The sequence below is a fragment of the Rhinolophus sinicus genome, linkage group LG07, assembly GCF_036562045.2.
Source record: "Rhinolophus sinicus isolate RSC01 linkage group LG07, ASM3656204v1, whole genome shotgun sequence".
Taxonomy (NCBI): Eukaryota; Metazoa; Chordata; class Mammalia; order Chiroptera; family Rhinolophidae; genus Rhinolophus; species Rhinolophus sinicus.
In genome coordinates, this window is record NC_133757.1 from 100,683 (window position 1) to 116,576 (window position 15,894).

At 52.1% G+C, this 15,894-nt stretch overlaps 1 protein-coding gene across 1 annotated transcript; it reads left to right on the top strand.

The window, feature by feature from the left end:
• Positions 1-12,096: 12,096 nt before the first annotated feature.
• Positions 12,097-15,797, top strand: SPRN (shadow of prion protein). Its single transcript, XM_019728334.2, has 2 exons — positions 12,097-12,366; positions 13,118-15,797. The coding sequence occupies exon 2, from the start codon at positions 13,134-13,136 to the stop codon at positions 13,578-13,580; it is 447 nt and encodes a 148-aa protein (XP_019583893.2). The 5' UTR covers positions 12,097-12,366; positions 13,118-13,133; the 3' UTR covers positions 13,581-15,797.
• Positions 15,798-15,894: the final 97 nt, after the last annotated feature.

Below are 15,894 nucleotides of genomic sequence, written 5' to 3' on the forward strand. Positions count from 1 at the left end.
TGTGAGAAGTCAGAGAACACCAGACCCAGGAGCCCCAGACCCAGTTAATGGAGCAACTCAGATCAACACCTTCTTGGGGGACAACCAGATGAGTGAAATAGGTTTTAATCTTCTCCTTTAAAACAGCAAAATGATAAAAGTGAGCAAGGAACTGCCAGTCTGAGGGACAGGAAATGGCTGGTGCCCAGTGAGGCGAAGGCAGTGTTCAGCCTTTGGGCCAGCTGGGGCTTCACAGAGCAAAAGGCCCGGGTGAGCCTCAGACCCCACTGACACGGCGACCCTAGAACGCACACCCTGCGTGGGGCGGGGAAGCCAAAGGGCTGCATCCTAGGAGGGAGGGTGAATGGGAGCAGACCCAGCTCCTGTGCGCCCAGGATAGGTTGGAGTTGTAGCACAACCTAACCTGCTGACTTTGAACTTGGAGGCACATAATTCTACACTATGAGCACCACCATGTGTCCGGAAGATGTAAAAACAAGCAAAACAATCCCTTCTAGAGGAAGGTACCAAAGTCCCAGTCAGTCCTTCAAATAATTCTTCAGAGACAGTACTCGGCACACAATCAAAGGTCACCAGGCACATGAAGAAATGTCGTAAGCGGCAGCAGCTGGGGGACTTACCAGAAACAAAGACAAGTACATTTTCAAGTCCCAGAGAGAGAAAACAAGTAGAAAGTCAGAAGGATAGAGAGTTCGACAACAGCGTCAGCCTGACCAGCTGGCAGTCAGAGAGCACGCTGCCCGACACAGAAGAACGCCCTGCTCCTCAGCGGACATGGAACACTCACCAAGATGGTGCCACACTCTAGGCCGTAAGCCTCAAACTTAAAAGAATTAAAAGTAATGCAAAATATGTATTCCGACCATAATAGAATTAAAATAGAAATCAATAAAAGATTCAGATATCTGGAAAATCGCCAAACATTTGGAAAATTTCACACTTCTAAATAACCTATTAGTTAAATAAGAAATCAAAAGAGAAATATGAAAATATTTCAAAATGAATATGAAAACACATCTTCTTAAAAACTGTGAAATTCTACAAAAGTGCTACTTAGAGGGAAATTTATAGCACCAAACACCCATATCAGAAAAGAAGAAAGGCTTAGATCAATGACATCAGCTTCCATGTTGAGAAACCAGAAACATAACAAAGCACAAAGCAAGCAGAATAAAGAAAATAATAAAGATCAACTAAATAGAACACAGAAAAAAAATTGAGAAAAATCAATGAAACCGAAAGTTGTTATTTTGAGAGTATCAATTAAATTGATAGGTCTCTAGTCAAGGTGATCAGGAAAAAATAAGACAGATTCCCAAAATCCAGAGTGAGAGGGTTGACATCACTACAGATTTGATAAATCTGTGTAAGAAGGCTAATAAAAAGAAACTATGGGCTACTTCCGGTCAAGATGGCAGAGCAGGTAAACACTGTGCTCACCTCCTCTCAGGACCACATCAACTACAAGTAAACCAAGAACAACCATCACTGAGAATCACCTGAAGTCCAGCTAAACAGAATCCTGACAACTACCGATGTACAGACGCCGTCTCAACTGGTAGGAGGGGCAGGAATGCGGAACAAGCTGGTCTCACACCCGTGTGTGAACATTAAAAACTGGGAGGGCTATCTCAGCTGCAGAGGTCCCCCCCGTGAGGAGTGAGGGGTCCCAGCCATTCCCCAGACCAGGTTTCAGTGCTGGGGAGAGAAATCCCCATAACTTCTGGCTGTGAAAAGCAGCAGAGATTGTGCCTGAGTGAGACGAGGGGCAGCTAGAGTCCTAGGCGCTTGCTCCTCTTAAAGGGCCCACGCATGGACTTACTCACTGATGGACTCTCTCACTCTGAGCGAACTCCAGCGCTGGGGCAGCAGCTTGAAAGGGGACAGGGACACACAGAGGGAGGAACTGAGTTGTCTGGCCCCAGGGTGAGGGCTGGAAGGGCAGCTTTCTCCTGATTGGAGGAGCTGGCAGAGGCCATCATTTCTGTTAGCCTTTCCCTTCCCTGCACGCATACCCAGGTGGGCGCTACATATGAATCTCCGTCAAACTGACTATCACCTTTCATCTGTCCCCCGTCCCCACAGTGATTCCCTGAGACCACGCCCCACCCAACTTTCAGGCACATCCAAGCCACTTCCAGTGGCTTTTTCATTTAAAAGGACTGCCTTTGCTCATGCTGTGGACTTTCCTAAAATATCTCAAAGGTTCACAAACCCAAGCAAGCAGCATCTGGCTTCAGTGTGTCCGGCATCTCTAGCTGAGCAGCTCTAAGCCCAGTACTAGCAGCAGCTGCCTTGGTTTACAACTTGGCCTCTCAAGCACCTCCAAGCACAGCGTGGGCAGCAGCCATCTCTGGATCGCTTTGTGGCTCATGTCAGGTGGCACTGGGAAGGGCACAGACTGTGGCAAAACTTGACCTGTAGCGGGTCCTCTCTCAGGAGGCCCCAGGGCTGGCAGCCCCAGTGGCCAGCTTTGGACTGGGCCCGAGCATCTCCCTGCCATTTCCAAGGACAACACACCCAAAGGGCAGACTGGGCAGGCACCAGAGCCCAGCTAAAGTGAGTCCTGCTCCATAGGGTCAGCCCCTGCACCACAGCTCTTCCACTGGCTGGCCAGGGTCACAGCCAGTCTTCACAACCAATCAGCCAGAGGGTTTAGGTCTTATTTTCGGGGAAACATGGTAGTTACCTACAAGGAAGCTCCCATGAGACTGTCAGCTGATTTCTCAACTGAAACTTAGCAGGTCAGAAGGAGTGGCACAAAATACTCAAAGTGATGAAAAGCAGGACCTACCACCAAGACTACTCTCCCCAGCAAAGCTGTCATTTAGAATCGAAGGACAGAGATGGCCGGTTTGCTAGGTGGTTAGAGCACGGTGCTCATAACACCCAGGTCACTGCTTCGATTCCCACATGGGCTATTGAGCTGTGCCCTCCACAACTAGATTGAGAAAAACAATGACTTGACTTGGAGCTGATGGGTCCTGGAAAAACACACTGTTCCTCAATATTCCCCAATAAAAATTTTTGAAAAAAGAATTGAAGGACAGATTAACTGCTTCCCAGACAAGAAAAAGCTAAAGGAGTTCATCACCACCAAACCAGTATTACAAGGAACCTTAGAGGGATTCTTTAAGACAGGATTATATATATATATATACACACACACACATATATATATATGAATAATAAAATGGCAATAAATACATATCTATCAACAATTGCTTTCCATATAAATGGATTAAATGCTCCAATCAAAAGACAGGAGGACTGAATGGAACAGATAAGAACACAAACCCTTACATATGCTGCCTACAGGAGACTCACTTCAGATTGAAAAATACACACAGACTGAAAGTAAAGGGATGGAAAAAGATATTTCATAAAAATGGAAATGGAAAAAAACAGCTGGTGTAGCAATGCTTATATCAGACAAAATAGATTTAAGAACAAAGGCTATAACAAGAGACAAAGATGGACCCAGTAATCCCACTTCAGGGTATTTATCTGAAGAAGCCAAAACGCTACTTCGAGGGGACGTGTGCATCCACATGTTCATTGCAGCACTGTTTACAGTGGCCAAGATGTGGAGGCAGCCTGGGTGTCTGTCCTTGGAAGAATGGATAAAGAGGAGGTGGGACATATATGCAATGGAATATTGCTCGGCCATGGGAGGGAATGGGTTCTTGCCATCTGGGCAGCGTGGATGGACCTGGAGGGTGTTGTGCTGAGTGGAGTATATCAGACAGAGAAAGACAGATGCAGGGTGATTTTGTTTATATGTGGAATCTAAAGAACAAAATAAACACCAACAACTAAAACATAAACTCATAGATACAGAGAATATTTTGATGGTTGCCAGGTTGGGTGGGGGGTGGGGTGGGATGGTGAGTGGAAAGGGAAGGGATTAAAAAATACAAATTGGTAGTTATGAAATAGTCACTGTAAAGTCGAGCACAGGGAATATAGTCAATAATATGGTAATAACTATGTACAGTGCCAGGTGAATACTAGACTGGTCAGGGGGATCACTTTGTAAATTATATAAATGTCTAACCACTATGTTGTACACCTGAAATTAATATCAAATAATATTGAATGTCAACAGTAATTGAAAAATTTAAAAGTTGGGGGGGGGGGAATGAAGGGGAATAAGAGGTCCAAATTTCCAGGTATAAGACACGTAAGTCACGGGGATGTGATGTACAGCACGGGGAATACAGTAATAATATTGTGACAGCTGGGATGGTGTCAGGTGGTTGCTGGACTTATCATGGTGATCACCTCTTAAGGTAGATAAATATTGAATAGCTATGGTGTATCCCTGAAAGTAATATAATGTTGTATGTTAATACATTATTTGTGTGTTAATACAAATCTTTTCTAAAAAACAATAAATGCTAATGTGATGGTAAATCCTGCTGACAGCTAGCTACATCACAGTTATAACTGCAAGGCTGGGACCCCAGGCTCCTGTCCATGCCGGCCCCAGGCTGACGTCACCCCCTGAGACGAACCTTGAGTTGGTAGGATAGGGGCTGGAGCCAGTGCTCTGCCATGTCGTATCACAATATTATTCTGGTTTTTGATCACATCAGGGAGGGATCAGATTTTCAGAAATCAGGTCGCTTAAAACTTCCACAGTTAAGAATCTAAGTCCTCCTGCTGTGCAGGCCATGGAGGGTGTCAGGCAACACAGAGACAATGGGAGTAGTGGTCCTTTCTCCGTGGGTTTCCTCATGAACCCTGCTCCAGCACAGCTGGTTTATGTGCCAGCTGGTACCTTGCCTTTGTCAAACACATATCCACTCGACAAGTGTCATCTCTGCCGGGGATCTTTTTTAATAAAAGAAATAAAACCTTAAAAAACACTATGAACAACTTTATGCCAACACGTTCGATAGCTTAGACTAAATAGACAAATTGCTTGAAAAACAAACTGCTAAAGATTACTCCAGAAGAAACAGATGACCTAAACAGCCCTGAATCCATTAACTTTGTAAATCAAAACTTTCCTCCACACACAGAAACTTTGGCAGAGATGGCTTCACTGTGAATTCCACAAAACCAAAGAGAATGGAAAACTTCACAACTCATTCTATGAAACCAGCATTACTTTGATTCAAAAACCAAAGAGATTATTAAAAAGAGAGCTACAGGCCATATTTCTCATGAATACATGTGCAGATTTTCTAAACAACTGTTAGTCTACAGAACCCAGCAATGTCCACAAGCCTCATACATCGTGAACAAGGGTGGTTTCCCCAGGAATGCAACGTTGACTTAACATTTGAAAACCAATTGGTGTAATTCATCAAACAACAGACATTAAAAGACAAACCATGTGACTATTCCCGTAGATACAGAAAAGCATTTGACAAAATCCAACCTTCACTTTTGAAAAAAGCTCTCAGCAGACTCAGAATACAGGAGAAGCTCCGTCTGGTGATGGGAAGATGCCTAACGAGTGTCACAGCTAACGCTGAGGCTGACTGCTCCCGGATCAGGAACGAGACAGTGGTATCTGTCTCATGGCTTCCACTCAACATTGCCCTGGGGTGTCTAGCCAGTGCAATAAGGCTGGAAAAGAAACAAAGAGTCTAGATAGGAGAGGAAGGAGCTGCCGTGATCAGCACAGGAGAATGCTAATGGAATCCACAGTAACGCTGTTAGAAGAAACAGCTCGCTCAGCAAGTTTGCAGGGTCCAGAGCAATGTTCAAAGTCTATGGTATTTCTATATACTAGTAAGAACAACAGGGAACATTTTTACATACCACTGGCAGTAACATCAAAAAACATAAAATAGCTAAGTGTAAATCTTATAAAAGATGTGCAAGAATTAACTGTGCACTGAAAACTGCAAAATATTGCTGGGAAATTTTTTTAAAGACACAAAGAAATGGAGACATAAACCATGTTACTTGGTTGAAAGACTCAATATTGTCAACAGCAATCAAATCTAAGCAGACTTATCTTGGAAATTGCCAGGCTGAATCTAAAGTTTATATGGGAAGAAAAAGATCTAGAATATTCAAAACAACTTTGAAAAAGAAAACAAAGTTGGGAAACGAACAGCATCAGATTTCAAGCCTTCGTATAAAGTTACAGTTATTGAAAGAGTGGCGTTGGCATCAAGATGGACAAATAGATCAGTGGAATGGACTAGAGAGAGGACAGAAATAGATGCACACAGAGGAGGACAGCTGATTTTGACAAAGGCGCAAAGGCAGTTTACTGGAGAAAGAAGAGGTTTTTCAAGAGTGCTGGAAAAAAATGGATGTCCAAATTGCTAAAAATGGACTTTGAGCCATACATCACACTACCATGTTTCCCTGAAAATAAGACCTCGCCAGAAAACCAGCTCTAATATGTCTTTTGGAGCAAAAAATAATATAAGGCTCAGTCTTATTTTACTATAATATAATATATAATATAATACAATATAATATAACAGTAAAACAGTATTGTAGTAAAATAAGACCTGGTCTTATATTAATGTTTGCTCCAAAACACGCATTAGAGATGATGGTCCAGCTGGGTCTTGTTTTGGGGGAAACACGGTAAGTGTAATTAGACTCAATATGGCCATGGGCCAAACAGGTCCTGCTGTGGCCACACTCTTTTTGTGTGTGTGAGTGTGTGTGTTGTCTGTGCCTTGGCTCACACAATAATGGCAGAGACCTGCAAAGCCAAAAATATATGCTCTCTGACCCTTTACAGAAAAGCTTTGTCCCTGGTGTGGAGCCACAATTGAAGCCCAACCCCATTTCCCCTCTCCCAGCTTTTGGTAACCACCATTCTCCTCTGTTTCTATGAGGTTGACTTAGATCTTCACACAAGTACGATCACACATTACCTGTCCTTCTGTGTCATCTGCTGCCTTGGAAACGCAACACCAGGGAGGCCCTGGCCACACTCCTTGGTCCCCCCCAACCCCTTTGAGCACCAGCTGCAGAAGGGACAACTTCCAAGTCCCTCTTCTCCCATCTGGTCACACCACCACCAGGCAGCTGGCCAGCTCCCGCCTCCCCCCCAGACGGCGCCAGGCCAATGAGGGCAGTGGCCCTGAGAGCATCTGAAGGAGCGGCAGAAATGCCACAGCCTCCAGCCGCCTCACCCAGGGAGCGTCAGCACCAGAGCCCGGGACAGCTCCTCAGCAGCAGGCCTTTCGCCCAGAGGCGCTCGGTCCCCACGTCACAGCCTGGTCCCCTCCACCATCACTCCCTGACTGCTTGGAAACTGCCTGCTTCTCTGGCAGCCAGCCACTGCTGGCCCATCCCTGAGACCAGCGGGATGGCCTCTTCAGACCCTGTGACCAACCTCACCAGCCAGACGGCAGACTGAGGTCCCCGGAAGTCCAGGCAGCATCTCCGGCCACACGTTCCCACCTCTCCTGGAAACGAGAATGTCGTTTCATTTTGAACTTGCTGGGCCTAATGCCTACATGGTGTGCACACCTGGTTTTCCTCCATTTCTTTCTCCTCTGGCACTGGGGCAGAAGCTGGGTTAACCCGGCTCTCCTTTTCCCTCTCCCGGGCCACTGTCGTTGATTAGGGTGAGCGATACGTGGCTCCGTGTTCTTCCACACTGTAGTCCCAGGCCTGTCATCACAGCTACCAGCACCATATGTTCAGTGTCTGTCTGTGGAGAGACACATACATTGTCGACAGGGGTGTCATGTTGTTTTGTGTGAGGGTTTTAGATTCTCGTAAAAGATTTTGCGCTTTAAATCTTATTATTTCACTTTATACATTTTGGTTAAGAGATTAGGTGCATGAAATTTAGAACTGTTTTGTGATATTTGGTAAATTTAGCCTTTTATCATTAAGAAGTGTTACCCTTTGTCTCCAGAATGCTTTTTGTCTTAATCTGTAAATATTCATCTCTTGTCTGACATTAATCCAGCTACATCAGTGTCCTTCTCACTAGTATTTATTTGCATGATACATACATTACATCTGAACTGGTTATTAACCTGTTGCCTCTAACTACCCTCCTGTCATCAGCTCTGCGATGCTGAAGCTGAAACCCTGCAAACCATATTTCTGCTTAGCCATCTGCTACCTGTTTCTGTTGAAAAGTCAGCTGTTGATCTTATTTTTACTCTTTTGGTAATTGGGTTTCCCCCACTTCTGGAAGTTTTTAAGATTTCCTTGTGTTTGGTTTCCAGGGTTGTCATGCAGGGTATCACGCGGGGTCTCTGGTCCCGCTCCCCACATAAGAACAGGATATGGTGAGGCCAAAAAGGAACACCCACGGAGCCATAGGTAGGGGAGTCATACCACTGTAGTCTCACTGGAGGCTGGATTCACATGACGTGAGACCTGCTGTCTGCTTTTCTGCCAACTGACCAACTCCCCATTTGCTAGCTGCAATCTGCCTCTCTGCGATCCACAATCCACACTCCGCCGCTTGCTAGCTCAGCCCCCATCTTCTTGCCAGCCCCCATTTTCTGCTAGCGTAGCCACAGCAGTTATATTAGTGACCAATGGCTCACTGGTTACAGCTGACGGCCAACTAGCCACAGCTGATGGCCATCCAATCACAGTTGATGGCCATTTACTACCTGAGTCAGCACCTTTCCACGTGAGGCCGAGAGCCTGAAAACTGCACTCCTGGCTCTTGTCCCCACAAGGGTCCACTTTCCTTTGCACTTATGCTTGCAGTCTGCGGTGCTTCTGGGGTTCATGACTTGCTCTCTCTCATTGGTTTTGGAAACCTTCCGCCAGTTTCCTTAAACACTGCACTTGCCTGACTCCCGGTGTGGGCTCCAGAAGCACATGGGTGGACTCTGCAGGCCCTGCTGCTCGCCGCTGTCTACACACTCCACTCTCTGCTTCCTTCTGGGTATTTTCTTCCCATTATCCGGGTTACAAATTCTCTCTGCCCATGTCTAATCTGTGTTTTTAGATGTATTTTTTCAGTTCTAGAGTTCCCATTTGGTACTTCTTATAGTTTCCTATTTGCTATCAAAGTTCTCAATCTTGTTTTACTTCTGTAGACATGCACACATCCCCACGAGTCTCTGTTCTTTGACTAGACTGGATTGTTTTATTATCTTGGCTTTCTCCAGCATCTTATATCGGACAGGACAAGTCCCTCTTCTTTGTTTTTCTTTTTCAAAATTAGTGTCATTCGACCTTTATTTTCCATGTGGACTTTAGAAAACTTTGGGTTCTGTATTAGTTACCACAGATGGGGCGGCTTGCACACCAGAAGCTTGTTCTGTCACACCTGGAGGCTGGAATCTGAGACAAGGTGTGGGCAGCGTGCGCTCCTCCTGGGCCTCACTGCCCGCCTTGCAGATGTCCCACGTGGTTATCCTTGTGGGTCTGTGTCCCCATCTCCTCCTTTCATGAGGACCCCAGTCAGACTGGATTAGAGCCACCTCCGTGGTCTCGTTTGACCTTAATCGCCTCTGTGAAGACCCTGTCTCCACAGACACCCACATTCTGAGGTGCTGAAGTCAGGACTCCAACATGTGAATGGGGTGGAGGGGACACAGTTCACCTAAAAAGGGTTTCTTGAGAAATTCTGCTGAGATTCTCACTGGATTTATGACCTCACTGCGAGGACACGCCATCGCAGTGCGGGCTGAGCTACCCTTGCTTACCCACCGTCACCAGGTCTCATGCTCTGTAAGAAACTATCTTTTCCACAGAGACCCCTTACCTGTGGGTGGTGGTCAGTGTTGGTTGCTGCTGGCATTTTATTTTATATTTTCTAGCTATTTCTTGTTCTGGTAGAGAAATTTCCTTCTATCAAGTCTAAGATACACATCACAGAACAGCCAGGCAGGCAGCAATCACTTGAACAAACAGGGACAAGAGGTCAGGCAGTCGGCCGAGCAGGGGCCGTGGGCAGCCTGTGTGTCACTGTTCACACAGCCACACAGCCTGTGACCCAGCTGTGGTCTCCCAATGGCAGCAGCCACTCCGGCACAAACCGGGAAAGGGTATAGAAAGCGGCAGCCCCGCTTTCAGGGGATGGAAAGCACTCGCAGACACCCACCGCGGGGACAGGGCCCTGTGCGGAGAAGTCAGTGCAGCTCAGCAGCTCGCCTCTTGGATCCGTCATTTCCCCCTCGTTTGTGTCCTGCTAATACCTGTGAAACCGCAGTGGGGACAGTGGGGACACTTCAATTCAGTTCTACTGTCGGTTTTTCTGGGGTTCGCATTCACGCTTTTTCCAGTTCTTTCTTAGTCCCTATTCCTTGGTCACAGCACCCTGCTCTTCTAGAAGTGTAACGCCTGCCCCAGTCTTTCTCAGTCTATGAATTGGAGTCTTTTTACTGTTGTTCTCTTAGGTTTCGTCTGATTCCTCAAACCTGTTGATCTGTCTTTTTGTGTTTTTCCCTTGGCCTTTCTTGGTTGTGCTGCCGCTTTCCTTGAATGTGACAGTGGCTGCCTGGAAGTTCTCTGGGTTTGGCAGGTCACCAGCCATCGGGCTATGGAGCCTTCTAACTGCAGGCGACCAAAAGCTCAAATCAAAGTAATGTCCAAGGTGTCAGCTCTGGCACTGCCCAATGCAGTAGCTCCACCTGCCCAGGATGCACCCGTTTTCCTCTTGGTCCTGCTCCATCCTCTGGCTTGCTTCAGCTTCCGTGTGGCAGTTCCATAAGTGTCACGGCTCCAGAGTCACAGCCAGGACAGCGGCCTCTCTACCACAGTTCAGGCTGCACTGGGAAGCAGGCCCACTGTGGCCGGGAAGAACCACATGGCATGTCATGGCCCCTCATGGGGCCAGGGGACGGGGCAGTCACAGCAGACCTGATGGGCCCCGTGTCTGTCCTCACTTCTCCCAGCCGCCCGTCATCACAGCTGCCTGATTCCTGAGGCCAGCCCACCCTCCTGTGACGAGCTGGCTCTCTCCTGCCTCTTCACCTTGAAACATGGAAATCTCCTGAGGCCCCTCCAGTCCCCCTGGCTAATTTATTTACTGTGAGATCCATGGGTCTCAGAAGGGGAGCTGGGCGGAGCTACAGCCAGCAGCCCCGTCTCATTTTCAAATACCAGCTTTTTGCAGCCCCTGACTTGCCAAGGGTTTGAAAAACACTGTTGTCCCGTCTCACTCAGAAAGACTGAGATACAAGGAGCTTCCCCACCAATCCTTAACAGTAGTTATCATTTAAAAGAGTAAGTTTGTTTTTTTTCTTCCTGTTTCCTTCTAAATTATCCAGAAAGTTAGAAGACAAACATTTATTCACTTATTCATCAAATCTTTGCTGGGCACTCCCATGTGGCCGCTAAGTTCTGGGAAAAGGAGTCACCGAGTAGCCCTCCCTGCCCTTGGGGCCAAGTGCCCTTAGCTGAGAGCTGGGGGGTGGGGGGACCCTGGGGCCAGAACAGGGGTCTGGCTGGGAGATGCTATAGGCCCAGGTGGCAGGTGAAACTGAGAGGAACTGACATTGCCCAGGAGAGCATGTGGGGCTGCGGTTCTGAGCCTTTGGAGTCATGAGGATGCGATGGGAGCTAAGAGCAATCACACACACACACACACACACACACACACACACACACACACACGACCTGTGCAGTGACGAGATCCCCACACCCACTCCCAAAACCATCAGAGGGCCCGGTGTCCCCAGGTGGGGTGGCTGGGGTGAGGCCTAGTGTCCACAGTGGGAGGGGACGAGGGCCCAGAAATGACACAAACCGGGTGAGAGGCAAGGGTCCCCCAGGGCAGGGACTGGGAAGGCCTGTTGGCTTGGGCAGTGGGGTTACAGGTGATCTTGCCATGGAGTGGCCACCTGGAGGGCACTGCAGGCGGGAGGAGGGGCCCATACCCCTTCCGCGGGCCTGGACGGGGGCCTGCCAGGGCTGGGTGCCAAGGAAATGGCTGCTGGCCTACCACTGGGGACTGTTGCGCCTGGACAGCCGTCCTCTGCTCCCTGGGTCTCAGAGTGCAGAGCTCTGGACACCAGGGCCTGCAGCTCAGGGTGCCACAGGGCATTCTGTGGTCCCTGTGTCTGGGACACCCACCTGGGGCGAGGACAAAGATGAGGAATGGGGCAGGAGTAGCTGGGAATGGGGTGGAGTGAGGCCGGAGGCAGGGGCCACAGTGCCCACTGGGGAGGCGACAGGATGGGGGCTGGTGAGGGAGGAAGCGGTGCTGGGAAGGGAGAGGCACTGCTGGGCTCCTCCGAGACCGCCTTTATCTCCTCCCCTCTCCCCATCTCCCGAGGGAAGAGCCTCAGCGTCTGCCCGCCCCCAATCCTCGGGCGGAGGCCTCGCACAGGACGGACCCAGGCTCCGCACTCGGTGTTCGTTCAGTGGAGGGTCTCCGTCTCCCCCACAGCCTGCTTCTCGGCAGCCCCTGTAACAGCCACTCCGTCCCACGGTTCCGACAGAGGCCCGCGGAGGGTAAGGCCGGTGGCAGGATCCCGACATGGACCGGAGGCGGGGGAGGGGGAGGGAGTGCTGGGAGGAGGGTTGAGCCACCAGATCGCGGTGTCAGGACAGGCCCTGCGTAGGTCCCTGGGCCAGGCGATGGGGGAAGGGGTAGAGCACGGGGCGGGGGGTGGGGCTGGAAGGGATTGTGCCATGGGTCCCCGCCTGTGGGGGCAGGGTCTGCAGTGTCACCAGCCTTGCGTTCTCCGCACCACCCGCGAGTCCTGCAAGGCCCAAACCCCGGTTCTGGTTCCGCTCCAGACACGTGCCGCCCTGAAGTCCTTTCTCCAGACCCAAATGTGGGTCCCTGGGGGCCCTTGGTCGCTGAGACTGCGTCCTCCAAACACAACCCCCACCCCAGCGTGGCCTCTGGGCCCGCCCCCCCAATCCCCCTCCCATCGCCGAGCCCTGGAGACCTGGGTTGGTCCTTCCAGAGCAACCCAGGATATGAAACCCCCTGCCCCAGGCCTCACGACCCCCACCCCCCACCGTTGCCCCCACTCCACTTCCAGGCACAAAATAATCCCCAGGTGCTGAGCCCTCCCAACCCCTCCCCAGCCCTGATCCTATTGCTCAGGCATTCAGACCCCTCCGGCCAGTGCTCCAAAATGCAGGGTCCCGTGCCCCAGCCCTGGGCCCCGATGCCCAGGTACAGTCCACCGTCCCCAGCCTCTGACCCCAGGCTGGGTCAGAAGCTGATGCCCTTTCCTCTGTCTTCCCACAGGTTTGGCCCCACAAAGATGAACTGGATGGCAGTGACATGCTGGGCTCTGCTGCTGGCTGCCGCCTTCCTCTGCGACAGCAGCGAGGCCAAGGGTGGTCGTGGAGGGTCTCGGGGCAGCGCCAGGGGAGGGACGCGTAGGGGCTCGCGCGGGACCTCCAGGGTGCGTGTGAGGCCGGCGTCCCACTACACGGGCTCCTCCCTGCGTGTGGCAGCTGCGGGGGCGGCAGCCGGGGCAGTGGCAGGGGCCGCTGCGGGCCTGGCGACAGGCTCCGGCTGGAGGAGGGTCCGGGGGCCCTGGGAGCGCGGCCTGGAGGACGAGGACATGGCACCGGGCAGCAACGGGACGGGCCCAGGGGTCTACAGCTACTGGGCATGGACTTCGGACGCGGGGCCCACGTGCCGCCCGTGCTTCTGCCTGCTGCTGGGCGGCGCCCTGGGTACCCTGGGGCTGCTGCAGCACTAGGTCTCCAGCCTGCGCCCTCCGGGCAGGCCGGTGCCCACGTCCCCACTGCACAGGGACTGCCTGGGCCATTTCCTGCCATCTGTGCAAGAGCTGCGGCCTCTCTTCCCCACGGCCCAGGCACCTCCTAGCCACCGTCCTGCTCAAACCCATCCGAGCCCCCCCCCACAGCCATGGGGAGGGGCAGCACCCATCAACTCCAGGGTGCCCCACCCACCACAGAGGTTAGGGTCCTCACCCTCTGCCCACCATCTCTCACCAGAGCTGCCAAAGACAGGTGCCAAGACCAGGCTGTTCAGGCCACTCCATCTCCCCTGACCCACCTGGAACACCTGAAGGGTGTGCAGTGCTGACCAGCAGGCACAGAAGCTGCCAGAAGGGACCAAAGGAGTTGAGGACTTGGCCGGGAAGGCAAGGTCTCACTCCCAGGGTGAAGCACGAGTGCTGGGTGCTGAGCCCCTGTTCAGAAGCAGGGGCTGTGGGTTTCAGAGCTCAGCACGCCCACCATGGTTCTCTGGATGGTCCCCAGGAGAGCACCCTGCCCTCGGGCCCACGGCCGTGTCCCCTCTGTGACCCACTGCCAGGGGCTCTGACTTGAAACAAGTCACTTCACTCTTCTTGGGACCTATTTTGAAACACCATTCTGTTTAAACTTTCCATTTCCTCTGAACTCAGGTTCACACTCTGGAACCAGAGCCCTCGCCTGTACTTGGGTGGCAACTGCCACTGCCACTGCTGAGCCCTCCCTGACACAGCAAGCAGCACCCCCTCGGGAGGTGGGGGGGGTGCAAATGGAGGAGGCTGGGAGCCAAAGTCAGACCCCAGACCCACTGGGCCATAAGCAGGGCCTGGAGGAAGGCTGGGGTGGGCCCTGGCACCCAACACCCCTACGCAGGAGGCCGGCCCATCTCCCTCAAGCCACCCACCCGTCTGTGAGCTCAGCCCCAGGGAGCCTGGGTTCTTCCCGGTCCTCCAGTTCCAACAACCCCTTATCCCGGGCAGGACAGCTTCTGGGCTTGGCTCCCTGGGGCCTCACCTCCTTGGTGCTCGGCGGGAGCCTCCCAGAGTCTGTGGGGCTGTCTCCCAGAATGGGCCCCTGCCTCCTGGACCATGGGGCCTTGGGACTCAGCTGCCGGACAGCAGCACTGAGACCAGCCCTGCCTGGGAGCCCTGCCGCCTCTGCGTCCCTGTGTGGCTCTCGTTAGGGGTCTCCAGGCTGTCGGCAGAACCCTGGACCAAGCATTTTTCTCCGAAGACCGGCCGGCGCACTGAGCTGCATGATGGCGCTCCCGGCGGCCTCCCGTGTCCACACTGCCAGCATTCTCGGGGCCCAGTGAGTCCAGCTCCTCCATCCATTCCAGACAAGGCTGGATGCTACCAGACCAGTAAGCCATGGCCCAGCCCTGCCTGAGGCCTGGGCGGCAGCGTGACCGTCCTGCTGCAGCAGACATGGAACTCTGAAAGTCTTGCACAGGGAGACCCTCCGGGCACCTCCCCGGGCAAGCGGCTCTCCCCAAGGCCGGAGAGCGTGGGCTCCCCGGGCGCCAGACCCTCACAGGCTGCACGACAGGGAGCCGTCAGCCACTGTGGAGACGATAGGACATCTCTCAGAGCTCACTGCACCCCGACTCCAGGAACGCCTGGCGTGGGGTGCAGCCCGACTGAGTCCTTCCCACCCGTGCTTGGGGTTCCAGCCAGAGACAGAGGTGCTCAGGGTGGGTCCTCAGGAGAGGGCACTGTGTGCGGGCTGTGGGAAGCCACACGGTTGGGGACCTAGAGGGGTGCCTACAGGAAGGAGAGGTCCCATCGGAGACTGGGGCAGCTGCAGAAAGGCCACGCCATGCACCCGAAAGAACAGCAGAGCTACTGCCAGGGGAAGCCGATCCCCCTTCCCAACCAGCCACCTCTGCCCTTCTCCTGACACAGGCTGCAGGGCAAGCTTGCCCAGACCCCTCTGGTGCCATCACAATAGTACCAGGAGGTGCCTTGGGAACAGTCCCACTGTCCCACTGGCTAGGTGCTCAGGGTGGTGGGATCCCTGGGTCTCTGCTGACCACACCCAAGACCCTCCTGGCAGGCACGCAGCTGGCCTGTGAGCTGGGTGGCCCCTAGGGTTCCAGGGGACAGGCCAGTCCCGGGTTCTGCCACGGGACCTGGAACCTCCTGTTCACGTCTGTGTGCACGTTTTGGAGCATCATGAAATAAACACTCCGCTGACAACAGCTCTTCCTCACTGTGGGGCCAGGGCACTGTCATGATCTGACTCCACAGCCCTAGGTTACTGACCAGTTTGTACCTGTGTTTGCCTGGGTGACAG